General features: G+C 35.3%; 1 protein-coding gene across 1 annotated transcript in view; it reads right to left on the reverse strand.

The window, feature by feature from the left end:
* Nucleotides 1–13,190, reverse strand: part of OXCT1 (3-oxoacid CoA-transferase 1) — an 89,207-nt gene that overhangs the window by 37,747 nt on the left and 38,270 nt on the right. Inside the window, exons 8-11 of the mRNA XM_084305483.1 lie at nucleotides 4,242–4,345; nucleotides 1,422–1,533; nucleotides 839–933; nucleotides 290–338 (exon numbers count right to left, since the gene is read on the reverse strand). Coding sequence (XP_084161609.1) covers nucleotides 290–338; nucleotides 839–933; nucleotides 1,422–1,533; nucleotides 4,242–4,345 — 360 coding nt within the window. The remainder of the gene's footprint in view (nucleotides 1–289; nucleotides 339–838; nucleotides 934–1,421; nucleotides 1,534–4,241; nucleotides 4,346–13,190) is intronic.

Below are 13,190 nucleotides of genomic sequence, written 5' to 3' on the forward strand. Positions count from 1 at the left end.
ACAACCTCACTTCTGAAAAGGAAAATTGTACTCTTTACTGACTGGCCTGGAAAAGAGCTCCCTTCAGCAGCTACTAAAATGAACAAAAGCATAAGCTCTCTAACTAGAATATTAAATATCTCTATTGATCAAAGCCAACCTTTATTTCAAAGACTAAACCAAGCCAAATATGTTAATATTTATAAGTAAATAAACCAGGAGTCTGTTCAAATGCCAAATCAAAAGAAAAATTCTAAATTAACAATGAAGAATCATTTTCGATATATTAAATTGACTTAAAAGATTTTACCTGCATTAATCAGATCTGGATCTACTTCACTTTCAAGTGGATAAGGACCCTGACAATAACACAGACATATGTCAGCTTTATATTACAATATCTTTGAGATACAATTCATGACTGCTTTACTATTTCTAATGCTTATTGCAGAAAACAGATCATCACAAACATCCAATTTTTTCTTCTTCAGCAAAACACTATCAATGATGATACAAGACAAAATTTACATCAACTAATGTATCAAGAGTGATGGATATACTGTTTAGAGGCTGTTAGAATCATTAAATAACCAGACTGGTTTTTTTTTTTTTTGCTGTTGTGCGTTTTTTTTTTCCTAACCAAACTGACAGACATTTTTCAGAAAGAGGTATTCAAGTGTAATATGGTAAAGCTTTACCACAGCAAAAATAGTATTCCCTTTTAAGTTTTATCACCATGCAATATTGCTTGAATATGATTTCTAGTAAAACTGTAATCAGGATGGGGACAGCAGCAGGGAATAAAACCTAGCAGCACAGCAAAGTAAGTATTGCAGATAAGACTATGATACATCCTTACCAAACCCAGGACTCCGTTTTCACTCTGTAAGTGAACGGTTATGTCTGGACTGATGAAGTTACTGGCCAACAGTGGGATTCCAATACCCAGATTAGCTGACAAAAAATCGGTCAAGGTGCAAAAAGGAATATATTTACTGTAAACTAGTAAATTAAACAAAGTTATTATTGGACTACCATTAGAACTGTTGTTTTCATAAACATTTCAATTTTTAGCAGGATGCCTCACATTTGTGCTGAATTATTTTATCATTTGGACTAATTGCATTGAGTCAACATACTAAATAAAAACAAACAAAAAAGCAGTCCAACGAAGCTCCATTGATAATGCAGGTAAATTTTAAAAGAAATTCTTACGAAACTTTCAACTGCCAACAAGCTCTGCAGATATGCCTGAATAAATACTCCAGGTATCCTATGCTTTAACATCCCACCTATTTCAACAGTGTTATTAAAATGCAAGAATTCCAGACTCTTGGAAAGACAAATAAAGAGCATGTTAATTAACTTTCATGAAACAAAAACAGCTGCAGCTACTAGTCTATCAAGTCATCATTTTAACCTATAGCACAGGTGGAGGATACCATACATGCCATCCTCAAACTCTAAAGCAGCCCGTCTGATGATCCTCTCCCTCACATTGTCTCCTTGTTTTTGTTTGGCTTTTGAGTCTTCAGGTTTTCGGATTGATAAGCGCTGCAAAACAAACAAAAAATAACCATAAGCAAAAATTAACATCCAGATTCTTGCTTCTCAAAACACAGAAGCCTGATCTGTGATTGCATTGAGATACTTCATCTAAGAATAATGTTATTTATCTCTTACAAGAAAGATGTTTTGTCTATCTATTCAATCTTACCCAAGCCAATAGAGTCATCAGACAGCCCCAATGATATCTTTAGAGCATAATGTTATTTCTTTGTCTACATTGCCAAGTACCTTGTTCTTATTGTCAACATATGTGATACATAGATGCAACTAGTTAAGAAGAATAAGAGTGAAAGAAGGCACCAAGTATTAGTGCAGCTACTAGCAAATTTGACATTCATTGCCCCAGAGATACCTAAATCGATTTTTTTTTTTTTTTTAATGTCAGCCTAAAATTCACATACTGCTCTCTTTCTGCATTCATTTAATTCAGTGGTGCTATTCTGGATTTACATGCATGAAACAGGCAATTGCCAGTCATGTAAAGATAATGGGAGTTAGGCAAGTACGTTTTCAGAAATAAGTCAATACAATCTTGCATAAAATGTGTCTGAAGTCTTTTTCCTGAAGTTTCCTGGCCTTAAATTGATGCTTCCAAAATCACGTATATGTGAAAAATGCCCAGCATTCAAGATTTTTGTATGATCCTTTCTGTAGGTATTTCTTTACAGAAATTCTGTTCTTCATGCATGTCCCCCATGGGTATAAGGCTGATCTGGACAAAATCACATCCTGCACCCACTGTGTCCTCACATTCACTCCTCACTAGGACATAATTGACAAATCTGGCAAAACTATCATCTGTTCCTTTTCATCACCACAAGATAATTTTTGCATCATTTTTTTTTCCTCTGTATTGGAGGTCAGTCTCCTCTTCGGCAGTCAGGAACAGTATTAGTCCTCTTGAAGTTCCTGATGACTTTATTTTATGCTTCGGCTATTTTTCCTAGGATCACTTCCCTTATATGTTATGGAAAAATTAGGATCAATCACCAAGGATTTTCCTCCACCAAACAGAAAGTCGGGTAGAAAGTATGACACAAACACTGTCCCTAACAGAGGGAACAAGCCTGAGCTCAGTTAGGCAGGAACCACTACCAGTAAGAATTACGATAGGCTTGCTGCTCTTTTTATTCCTTTTCTTCCCTCTTAGCACTTATACTCAATGTTTTCATATGGACAAACACTTCCTAATCTCTCATCCCTAATCTTCTATGGATAATCTCTTATGGATGAGTACATGAATCTGCCATTTTCTTCCCCTACGTATTAAAGAGCACTGCTAGAGTTACATAGAAGCACAAAAAAAGCACAAATAAAATTAATCTCTGTTACAACTTTGTTGCATAGTTTACAGTAGCATTTTTCTTTCTCTTGTTTTCTTTTTTTTTCTTAAGCATATAGGAAAGGGGGCAGTTGACTAGGTGTCCACCCTCCCTTACACAGACAAGTCAAAGAAAATCAAGTAGCTTATGTACTTTGTTTAAAAGTCTCTCCTTGGAAGAGAATCACCACTTTATCCAATGCCAAACTGTAATCAGAACAGAAGTTTATTAAATACAAAATTGGTTTCTCCCCTGCAAGTTTAAAGCTTTTAAACTCTACAATAGGGTGTCAATTCAAAAGGATGAAATAGAGCAGTCTAACACAACACACCTGAGGAAAAATATGAGAGGTTTGATACTTCTCTTTCCAGTCAAATACTCAACAACAGGGAAAATGTTTTTGCAGAATGAGCAGATGCAACAACAACCAAGAGCATGTTTTAATGTTAACCTAAATAAGCTTACTTAGAGAAAAGGCCTTTTATGACTTCATAGGACTTTTTGACTTCAGTTTAATAGTAAAAGTTTAGTTATTACAATTCCTTTTTGCACTTTTTTTTTTTTTTTGGTCAAATGTTTCTTTGTTGTTGTTGTGTCATGTAGTTCACCCTCCACCAGCTCTTCTAATAAGATTTTGAATCATTCCCATCTCCAGGCTATGGATACACTGGAGAAACACATAATTTTTAATTGGACTTTAAGAGCATTGTCACATCACCAAGATGAATGGAGAGACATAGCCTGAGTGAGGCAAAGCCCAAAGAACAATTACATAATGGTCATTTTCTTGGAAGTTTTCAGTGTTTGAATAATATTCCTGCAATTTGTAATAACTATTGATATATTTTATTCAGAAATGCCAATGCCTAGAAAAGTTCCCATTTAGTGAAAAGGAAAGTTCTGTGACCTCTGCAATGTAATGTAATTCACTGTGAGGCATGGAAGGGGCTGAGAATGGCCCTACCATATCAAAAGCTTCCCAATAGGGAAAAAAAAAAAAAAAAAAAAAAAAAAAAAGCACCTTATCGTCAAGTCCTGGTGTTCCCCTTTTGTCTACAGACGGAGAAATGGCGAAAAGAAGGAGAATGAAGAAAGATTTTCTATCAATGATTTTTCAACTGCAATAAAGTCATCAAGTACCACAGGCACTTGTTCTAGCTTATTTAGGGATTGAACCTAAGAGGCTGATGCATGAGACAAAAAAATCAATTCTCAGACTCTCATCTACCTACTAAGCACCTACCTAAGCTCCAGTACATAGGTTTGACAGGTTTTCACTGCTACCACTTAGTGGCTACAGTAAGAGTGCTGTAAATTCTAAAATGCAACCCAAGATAAGACATATCATGGCCAAGAAGCTGAGCTACTTACTTCAATTCTCTTCTCAAACTTCTCTCCTTGTATCAGGCGATCAACATAGATTTTGGGAACATGAATGTCTTCTGGGGCAAATGCTCCTATATCAACAATTTCTTCTACCTACAAAGAGAAAAAGAAAATATTTACAAACAATATCAAATGAGAGAGTTCATTAGCTGTTAAATTACCGTTAAATATACAGCAGATCAAATCACTGAAGAAAACCAAGAAATGGGACAAAACAGATATTCCATTTAAAATAGGCTATTTTTACTGCTTATCTTTCCTTTTATATGCAGCAAAAAGCACACTTCCTTCAAAGGATATTTCTATATACATATTTGAAGTAGTTGATTTTTTAACCACCCTAGTTGTACAACCATCATACAGAATTATACCATTTCAAGATACATCAGAATTGTCTATATCTACATCTAGTTTACATCCAAACAGAAGGAAACAAATAAGTCAGAATACCAAGAAGAAGCCTAGATTTAAAGGATACAAACACAGGAGCTGACTTGAGGTTTCTCTGCAGTGTACCCAAAAATAAAATTAGAAACATTTGAACTATAATAATTAATTGCAATAAAGATTTAAAGAACTATAAGTTTCTACAATTTGTGAAACAGAGATTCAGCATGAAATGATATCAATGCACACATGGTACATTTAAAATGCGACCTAAGTGGAGAACCACAGACTGGGGTTTTCCTCCCAGCTTTGTCCGAGTTCAGGGTGCTCTAACTGGAGACCCTGATACAGCCTCACACCTGCAGCACACAGCCTGAGCCATTCCTGGTGCTTTTCTTGGAAAATCTCAGGTGCATAAAGTACATCTCATTCTGTCACAAAGCTCAAAAGACAAACACTGCGATGGGACTCTACCTTCATCAAACCACAGAGAAAATTTATGATGTTGAAGCAACAGATCTAAGATAGCATCTGAAATAATCTACTTGAAAGGAAATTAAATAGCTTCCAAACTGTCTTCTGTTGCCATCAGAAGCTAATTAAGCTTTCAGGAATATCTGAAAGAAGTCTAAGAATTCCAAAACAAGACCCCGGGTGTGACATATCAGTAGGGTTACATCTTTTGGCAGCCATCACCAGAGAAGCAACATTAAAGAACTTAAATTCAATTTAACATCCTACTGTTACTGCACAATGTGATCAATAATAAAATCTATAGCGCATCTGATAGACAACTACCTCCCCGCTGTGCCAAGCAGTGTGGCTATAAACAAACAAAAACAAATCCACCATAAAAGCAGCAGAGGGAGAAGAAATATTAACAGACTGAAGATCACAGGATCTGAAAAAGATGATCCCTAAAAAAAAAAAAAAAAAAAGCCATGGGTGGGGTAAAAAAGCAGGAGGAGACAAGCTGTGAATGATGTGAATGCTGTAAGGCAAAGGTTGCAAGGAGGAGGTTTTAACAGCCAGTGACACAAAACACAGGGCTCACAGATATCAGAATCACACATCCAGAAAGTGCAAGGCTACCTGAATTTTTACAAAAGGAGGAGAGATGATGAAATCAGTATTTTAAAAACTCAGTCCACTGTATTCAGGAAAAAAAATGGTGCAATTGCATCCATGTCCTCTCTAAATTGTCTCACTAACTTGAAGGTTATTACTTTATACATTTATTTTAAAGTTAATAAGGACACCAAGTCAAACACAGGGCAAGATGAAAAATCCTACAGCTGAAGATGTTCTCTAAGAGCTGGGACTACTACCATAACATGCTCAAAGGGAGGAAAATCAGGAGACTGACTTTGAAATGAAGCTATATATAAGCAGATGATCTGCTATCAGCAGAACTCCCAAATTCACCTTGCCTAATTATGTTTGTCTTCATTTATCAGGTTGAAAATTAGGTCTGGGGAATACTAATTGCTACTGATTTGAACTTCATCATAAAAAGAACTACTTTTATTTGCTTCAGTAGCTGAGGTTATAAAATCAAAATCTTTGCTAGCACAGTTCAACCAAATTCAACAGAACTATGCTGTCAGAAAACTTGACACACTGCATCCCTCCCCCTGTAGAATACACAGAATAAATAATTTATCCAACAATACCAGATTTTGTTATTAGTCACCCCATTCCCTTAATTGGTTAGCATTTTATCTCTTTGGAAACAGCCATCAGCAAGATAGCCTTTCCTCACAAGAACCATCAACATAATTATTTATTTTCTCAGTACATTATCCTAAATGAGTGTAACACTGACAAAATGTATTTTGCCCAAAGGATTTTAAATGAGCCTAAGGATCCCTGCAGACTGGAACACCTTTGTGATCACAGACAGCCCTCTACCATTCTTACTGGTGTCCTGTAATTTCCATGTACTACCATTATGTCAAATGAGCGTCGAGTATAATTAAAATTAAGTATGTTTGAAATATGCATATAACAATAAAATGGAATTTTGAAAAGGGATTGTAATTTTGCCTGTAATACAAGAACACAAATTTGCAAGAATACAAATCATCCACTTCTGCAAGTAAAATTAATCAGCACATTTCTTTGGAAAAGTAAGAACTCTCATTGAGAAAGTACAAATGTGATCTGATTACTCCAACTCTCCTTCCCAACTGTGCTCACAGAGAAACTAGATGATGCTCCAGCTGAAATACTGGAGGTTGCTGGCAGCCCACCTCTATCAGTGTTGCCAGCGCTGCTACCACAGATGAAGACAGGCCAACAAAACTGAAACTGGAAGTCTGATGGCTATGGGAAACAGCAACATAACTTTCTACTAAGCACTACTGTGACCAATGCAAGACATAACCTAATAAGCATCTTTCTAGATAAGAATGATAATCAAAAAATAAACATCTCTACAGCTGGGCATATTCAGTTCCCTCTCATACAGCATATTATTTTGTAAGTCTTTCCTGTAACACATCCATAGTCTAATTCTCAACCACCAGCAGACACCTAGGAGAAAACTTATATTAAAAATTAAAAGGATGTGTATGAATTGTATAAGACATATCTTTTTTCCCTGTTTTACTCTCAATTTTATTTGTCTTTCTGCTCTGTCTTTCCTCTATTTGCCTCAGGCTTTATTTTGTCACAGAGAAGAACCCGTGTAAACATCTGAAATCCACATATGACATCCTGCCCAAGAGACACACAAAAAAAGTCTGACAAAGCCTAAATAGGGAACTAATCAGGGCAGACCACCTTTTGTACTTTTTTGAATTAGTAAATCAGACACTTTGGTACTGTTGATATTGTCTTGATCACATGTTCATTTTCAATTTTAACCTCAAAGTGATAGTAAGTTCACACATCTTTGCTCACACATCTTTTACAGGTGAAGCTGAAGAGTGACCATATGGGCTGAGTTCTCTCTTCTGGGAAGGTTCTGATTCATGACTCAAACATCCTTTCATTGGTTCAAGAGTTTCACAATATCAGTTTCCTTCCTTGGTGTAAATATCCTTGCAAATCTTGCTGATTGCTGACAATGGGAGCAGAATGAATAATTTCAAACATTTCTGAATACTGGTTTATCTGCAAGTACAAGCAGAACACAAAAGCTGTTCTCTGCTATGATTCACAAGAGCCTTCTGCCATTCTTTTTGGTATCTGCACTCATAGAATCAATGGTCACTTGTTTCAAAATATCACTTCCTTCTGCAATTTTCATCCACTTTCTCTTTTAAAGAAGTTTTAATTTTGCTTATGGAAATTCAGCTAATATTCTGAACTTTTAACTCAGAATTTCTAAAGGCTTCTAGAGAGAGAAAGGGAACCTTCAAGGTTATGAACTACCAGTAAGATAACAAACACCAGTTCTAGAACAAAAATTGGAAAGGAAGTTATAATGACACATTTTTTCATGTCAAAACAACTTGAAACTTAAAAAATGGTTACTTTGAGAACTCACTTTTTAACCTGTTCGTGTTGTCTAATTAGGTATTTTATGATATGTGAAATGTTCTTAGCTACATCTGTTTTAAAACTCAGTTTTAATAACACTAAGCCTCACAGCCTCACATGTAAACATAATTCCTTATTATGACCAAAAACCTTATTATGATCAACAACAAGATAGGGGGAGACAATGTGGATGGCTGGGGGCAGGTGATTAACAAAATCTATGCACTTATTTTTAAAATGGCTTTATTAAATTCCTCTAACACTGTCTTCATTATCCCAGTACCTTTCAGTTCATCAAACTAAAATAATAAAAACACCCAGCAGAACATAACTAGCAAAAACATGACAACAAACAGAAGAAATAAAACAAATTTACCCCTTAGATGCTAGAGACAAGCTTATTAGAATGCTTCTTCAGTGCACTGCTGGAAGAGTCAGGATGTAGTTCCAAAATTCATTGTAACACTTATAAACTCATACAAAGTTTAAAGAAAGAGCTATAAGAAAAAGATGTGTCTGTTTGTCTACTCCAGAGAAGACTGAAGGTAGTCAGGAACTGTGATAAACCATTCCCCATAGCTAATACAAACAAGAAAAAAGTCAGTCTTAATTGATTTTAATTATTTAGACTGAGTATAACAAAAACCTTTGATATTGTAAAACGATGGAATATATACTCTGAAAATTGTCATTGGAAATTAAGAACAAACTATTCAGACTTACTGGGCTAGAGGGAAGAGCAAAGTAGGTTATTATTTACTCAGTTCTGCCTGAATGCAGGGAGATGAAATAGATGTTCTGAATTCTGTTCTGTCCTTTTCTGGTTTTGAGATCAGCCACACCATGAAATTTCAATTCCTGTTAAGTTTCCATTGTAATGAAATAACCATCAGTCTATTTCCATCCTGAAGAAGAGACTTTTACAACAACTTTAAAAGTGAACAACTACTCAGTAGTCTGATAAAGGCATGTCTTGGTCATAACCAGCCAGGTTGTGTTCATGTCAGACTTGGAATAAATTTCTTCATAAGCGTATCAAGACACGGGAACAGTAAAAATCTGTAAAGTGCAGATTTATTAGAGAACCTTTAGGCTAATGAGGCTGATCTGCGTCACACTGAAGGTCCAGTTAGTCCAGTAAGCCTCCATCTTGGCAAACAACAGAAGCTTAAAAGACAGCATGATATTCCTGGCTATCTCCTGCCAGTTTCTAGCACCTACAGTTTAGGAACCTCTTCAGTCAGAGGCTGCACATAGACCACCTTGCTTCATAGCTTCTGATGGACCACAAACTCGTCTAATAGTTTCCTCAACACCCAAATGATATCATATCATTGCATTTCTCAGATTTAAATAGCATGAAAAATATTTGTGATAATATTCTTGTGATTTCACCGGGTAATTCCTTTTCTTGCAATACAGGAATAGGAGGCAGTTGGTTTTGATTCGTCTATTCTGTGCCAATGAATATTCTATGTATCTGAAGTATTTTCTGGTTTCTAGCAGACTTGTCCTCTGTGAGCACAGAAGAAAAACAGTGAGAGACGTTGCCAGTATTTTATATCTGAACATTATGGAAGCAAAACTGACATGAATCTTTTACATTTTCCATCATGCGGCTATAGATTCTTATAATTTAGGAGCCCCTGCTAGATTATACTCCTTTCACCTTTGTTTTCTCTGTTCTGTATCTCTTCAATTACCTTCACTTTTAGTTGCCTATGGCTTAATCTCTTTTCTCACATTTCTCTGTATCTGCTGCCTCCATTCCCTGCAACAGCCACTTTCCATTCCATGTACTTAACCTCTTCCTCCACGCTGTACTAGTGACAGCAAAGAAGTATATAGGCTGCATTAAATTACCTGCTCTTGGTACTCATGCATAGCTGTTCTGGCATAACACCTTGAAAGAAAAGAGGAAGCATACTTGATTATTTACAAAAACTGTCTATCTGTAAAGTTGTGTGCTTGTATGTATGAATGAAAAAAAAAATGAATAAATTAGCTGCTGGCCTCCAAAAAAGCTCTATCGCACACATAGAATTATACTTCAGAAATTTAGAAATTGTTCAACTTTTAGCACTACCAGGAACACAATATTCTTAAGTTTTAAGGAGAGAGAAGATACTGAAATTTCTCAAAGGAAAAGTAGTAAGACCATAACATTCTTAAACAATGCACTTTGCCTTTATTTTTTTTTTTCATACATATATAACTGGGCAGTTTTATCCAAAATAATCACTTTAGGCATACTCACTAAAATGCTCTAGAAGTGCTTTTATAAAAGAGTAGCAACTTCAGCAATAGATGCCTGTAATCAATACTGCCTGTAAATAAGTACTGTAAAAATGACTCTGTACGTACGGACTAAAACTTGCAGGTTTTTTTCCTCATGATGTTTGCAAAGTAGGTAACAAAGAAAAAAAAACAGCGTCTGCCAGATATTACTGGTTACTGAAATACTCCCTTAAATTGATGGAAATACTTGTTTGATTGGTTGTTTGCCCCGGTACCTAAAGGAGGCCTACAGGAAAGCTGGGGAGGGACTCTTTGTTAGGGAGTATAGCGATAGGACTGTGATAGGGGAATGGCTTTAAACTGAAAAAGAACAGGTTTAGATCAGGTATTAGGAAGAAATAGTTTACTATGAGAGAGATGATGCACTGACACAGGTTGCCCAGAGAAACTGTTGATGTCCCATTCCTGGAAATGCTCAGGGCCAGATTGGATGGGGCTTTAGGCAACCTGGTCTGGTGGGAGGTGTCCCTGACCATGGCAGGGGGTTGGAACCGGACAGTCTTTAAGGTCCCTTCCAACCCAAACTGTTCTGTGATTCTATGATTATTTGCACAAGTTTGTCTATATAATTCTGTATGCATCAACAAGAAAAAGTGATAAATGACAGCAATTTTCTTGCCATCTTAAATTCATTCATTTGAATTTTGGCCTTATTTTTCAACTGTAAAATTCATTACCTGAAATAAAAGTATGAGGGATTGCTTTAACACCAAGCCAGAAGTCCCACCTTCCTGCAGTAAGCACACCTCAGCAGGCTTCCTAAAACCTTAAAATCTGTTTGTTTTGATATAAACATATTTTGATAGTTTGAAGTCATCAATAAACTCACACTAATAGTGATTGGATTTTGCAATTTGTGCTTTCTTGATGAAGCGAGTGATTTCATAGTTCTCAATACTTAATTATATCACACTGAACTGAATAACAGTAGTGACAACAGAAACTGGAACTTAATTATATTTTCACCTTTTAATTATAAAGCACCCAATTTGTATTCAGTATCTAAGTTCTTGACAATAAATGGAACATAACCATTCCCATTGAATTGATATAAAATTGCTTTCTCAGCTCGGGAAAAGTTAATTTTGGAAAATAAATTTTTAGATTACATTACATAGTTTTCAAACAATTAAAATAATGGGAGAAGAGCTTGGGGGGGGTAATTTTATTTATTTATTTTTAAATCCAGCAGACATTGAACAAATTATTCACTTGTTAAGGGCTTTTTAATGGCAAAAGAACCTGTTTAGCTTGTACCAGGTACATCTGCTGGAATAAGGTTACTGACCACATCCCAAACCTTTCCATTCCTGAACAGTGTAGCTGCTAACGTAATAACTCTACTGGAATTATATCATTTAACATTTTTTAAAATGAAATTTACTTTGCTTTAAATACATTATTCCTGTATTTCACTGCTTATTTTCATAGATTCAGAACTATTGGACTGATAAGAAGGTAAAAATAAGTAACAGGCTTTTTTATTATTATTATTAAAATTGTTCATACATTATCAAGAAGAATTGAAACCTAAAGAAGTTATCTTTAATCTCAACAAAAGATTATATTTTCTTATTCATATCAGAGAAATGACAAATGAAAAGAGACTGAAAGAGATCTTATCTCCCACGCATTCAAAGAAAATTTAACTTAAAGGTCAGGAGACAAATTTAGGCTTTACTGTCAAAAATGAATGAAGAGGAATTTAAGTACTGAAGGAAGAGGAGGAAAACTTAAAAAAAAAAAAAAAAAAACAAACAAAAAAAAAACACAACCAAACACAAAACAAATTTATTTGCAGCATCCAGGAAGGAATTCTTTATAATTCCCAGCTTATGCATGTCTCTCTAAATACCTTTGAAGCTCGAATACATCTAAATAAGAATCAGCCCAGAGCATGCTAAGCATGATATATACATACAAGATGGTAATCAGGGTGAAACAATGCAGTAGCAGCTATTTTATAACAGATTGTTTTGGTGGTTCTCTCTGATAAGAAAAAGAAACCTTGAGCTATTTCAATACAAAAGACAAAAAAACACATCATCCTGAAATGCCACTTTACGTACACGTATTTATTACTTATCCTTATTTCAGACGTTCATTATAGACAGTGGTAGTTCAGAAAGATTTTTGAAAAATACATACTACCACTGCTTTTTTCCTCCTCAATGAGGGATCAGTGTGATACATTTGACCTCCAAGACCATAGCAGAGATCCAAAAAAAAGAAAACCAATCCAAAATATTAAAGACCAACTCTTCTGCAGTTTTAAGGAAGAAAGTAGCCAGAGTGTTTTTCAAGGAAAATACTGAAAGAAAAAAAACAACTGAAGGTAGTATGTGATGAGGTTTAGACAGTTTCCACAGATTCATCAGAAACCACAGGAATTTGAGTATCAAGTGATTTTAAGTTATAACTCTTAAGAAAAATAAAACTTCTCTTACACTTAATTACTACCCTTCCTGAATGCTGCCTGGGAAGGAGAACACTAAACATGTATATGAATAATGAACAGGAATAAGTGCTTCACAGAATCAAAAAATATTATTTGAGGCCGAAACTGACATAGACATATTAAATCAATCTTTCACTTCAGAAGTAATAAATACATGTAGTTTTGTTTTATCTTACTCTAATGAGAAAATTCTGATTCTGATTTCCTTCCCTCTAACATGTGTACAGAATTGCCTTTAGCACGTCTGATATTGTAACTTATAAGAAGTAGTACCTCTGATCTCCTGATCTCAGCAGGGTTTCCAT

This window comes from Netta rufina (genome assembly GCF_964035555.1).
Source record: "Netta rufina genome assembly, chromosome: Z".
Classification (NCBI taxonomy): Eukaryota; Metazoa; Chordata; class Aves; order Anseriformes; family Anatidae; genus Netta; species Netta rufina.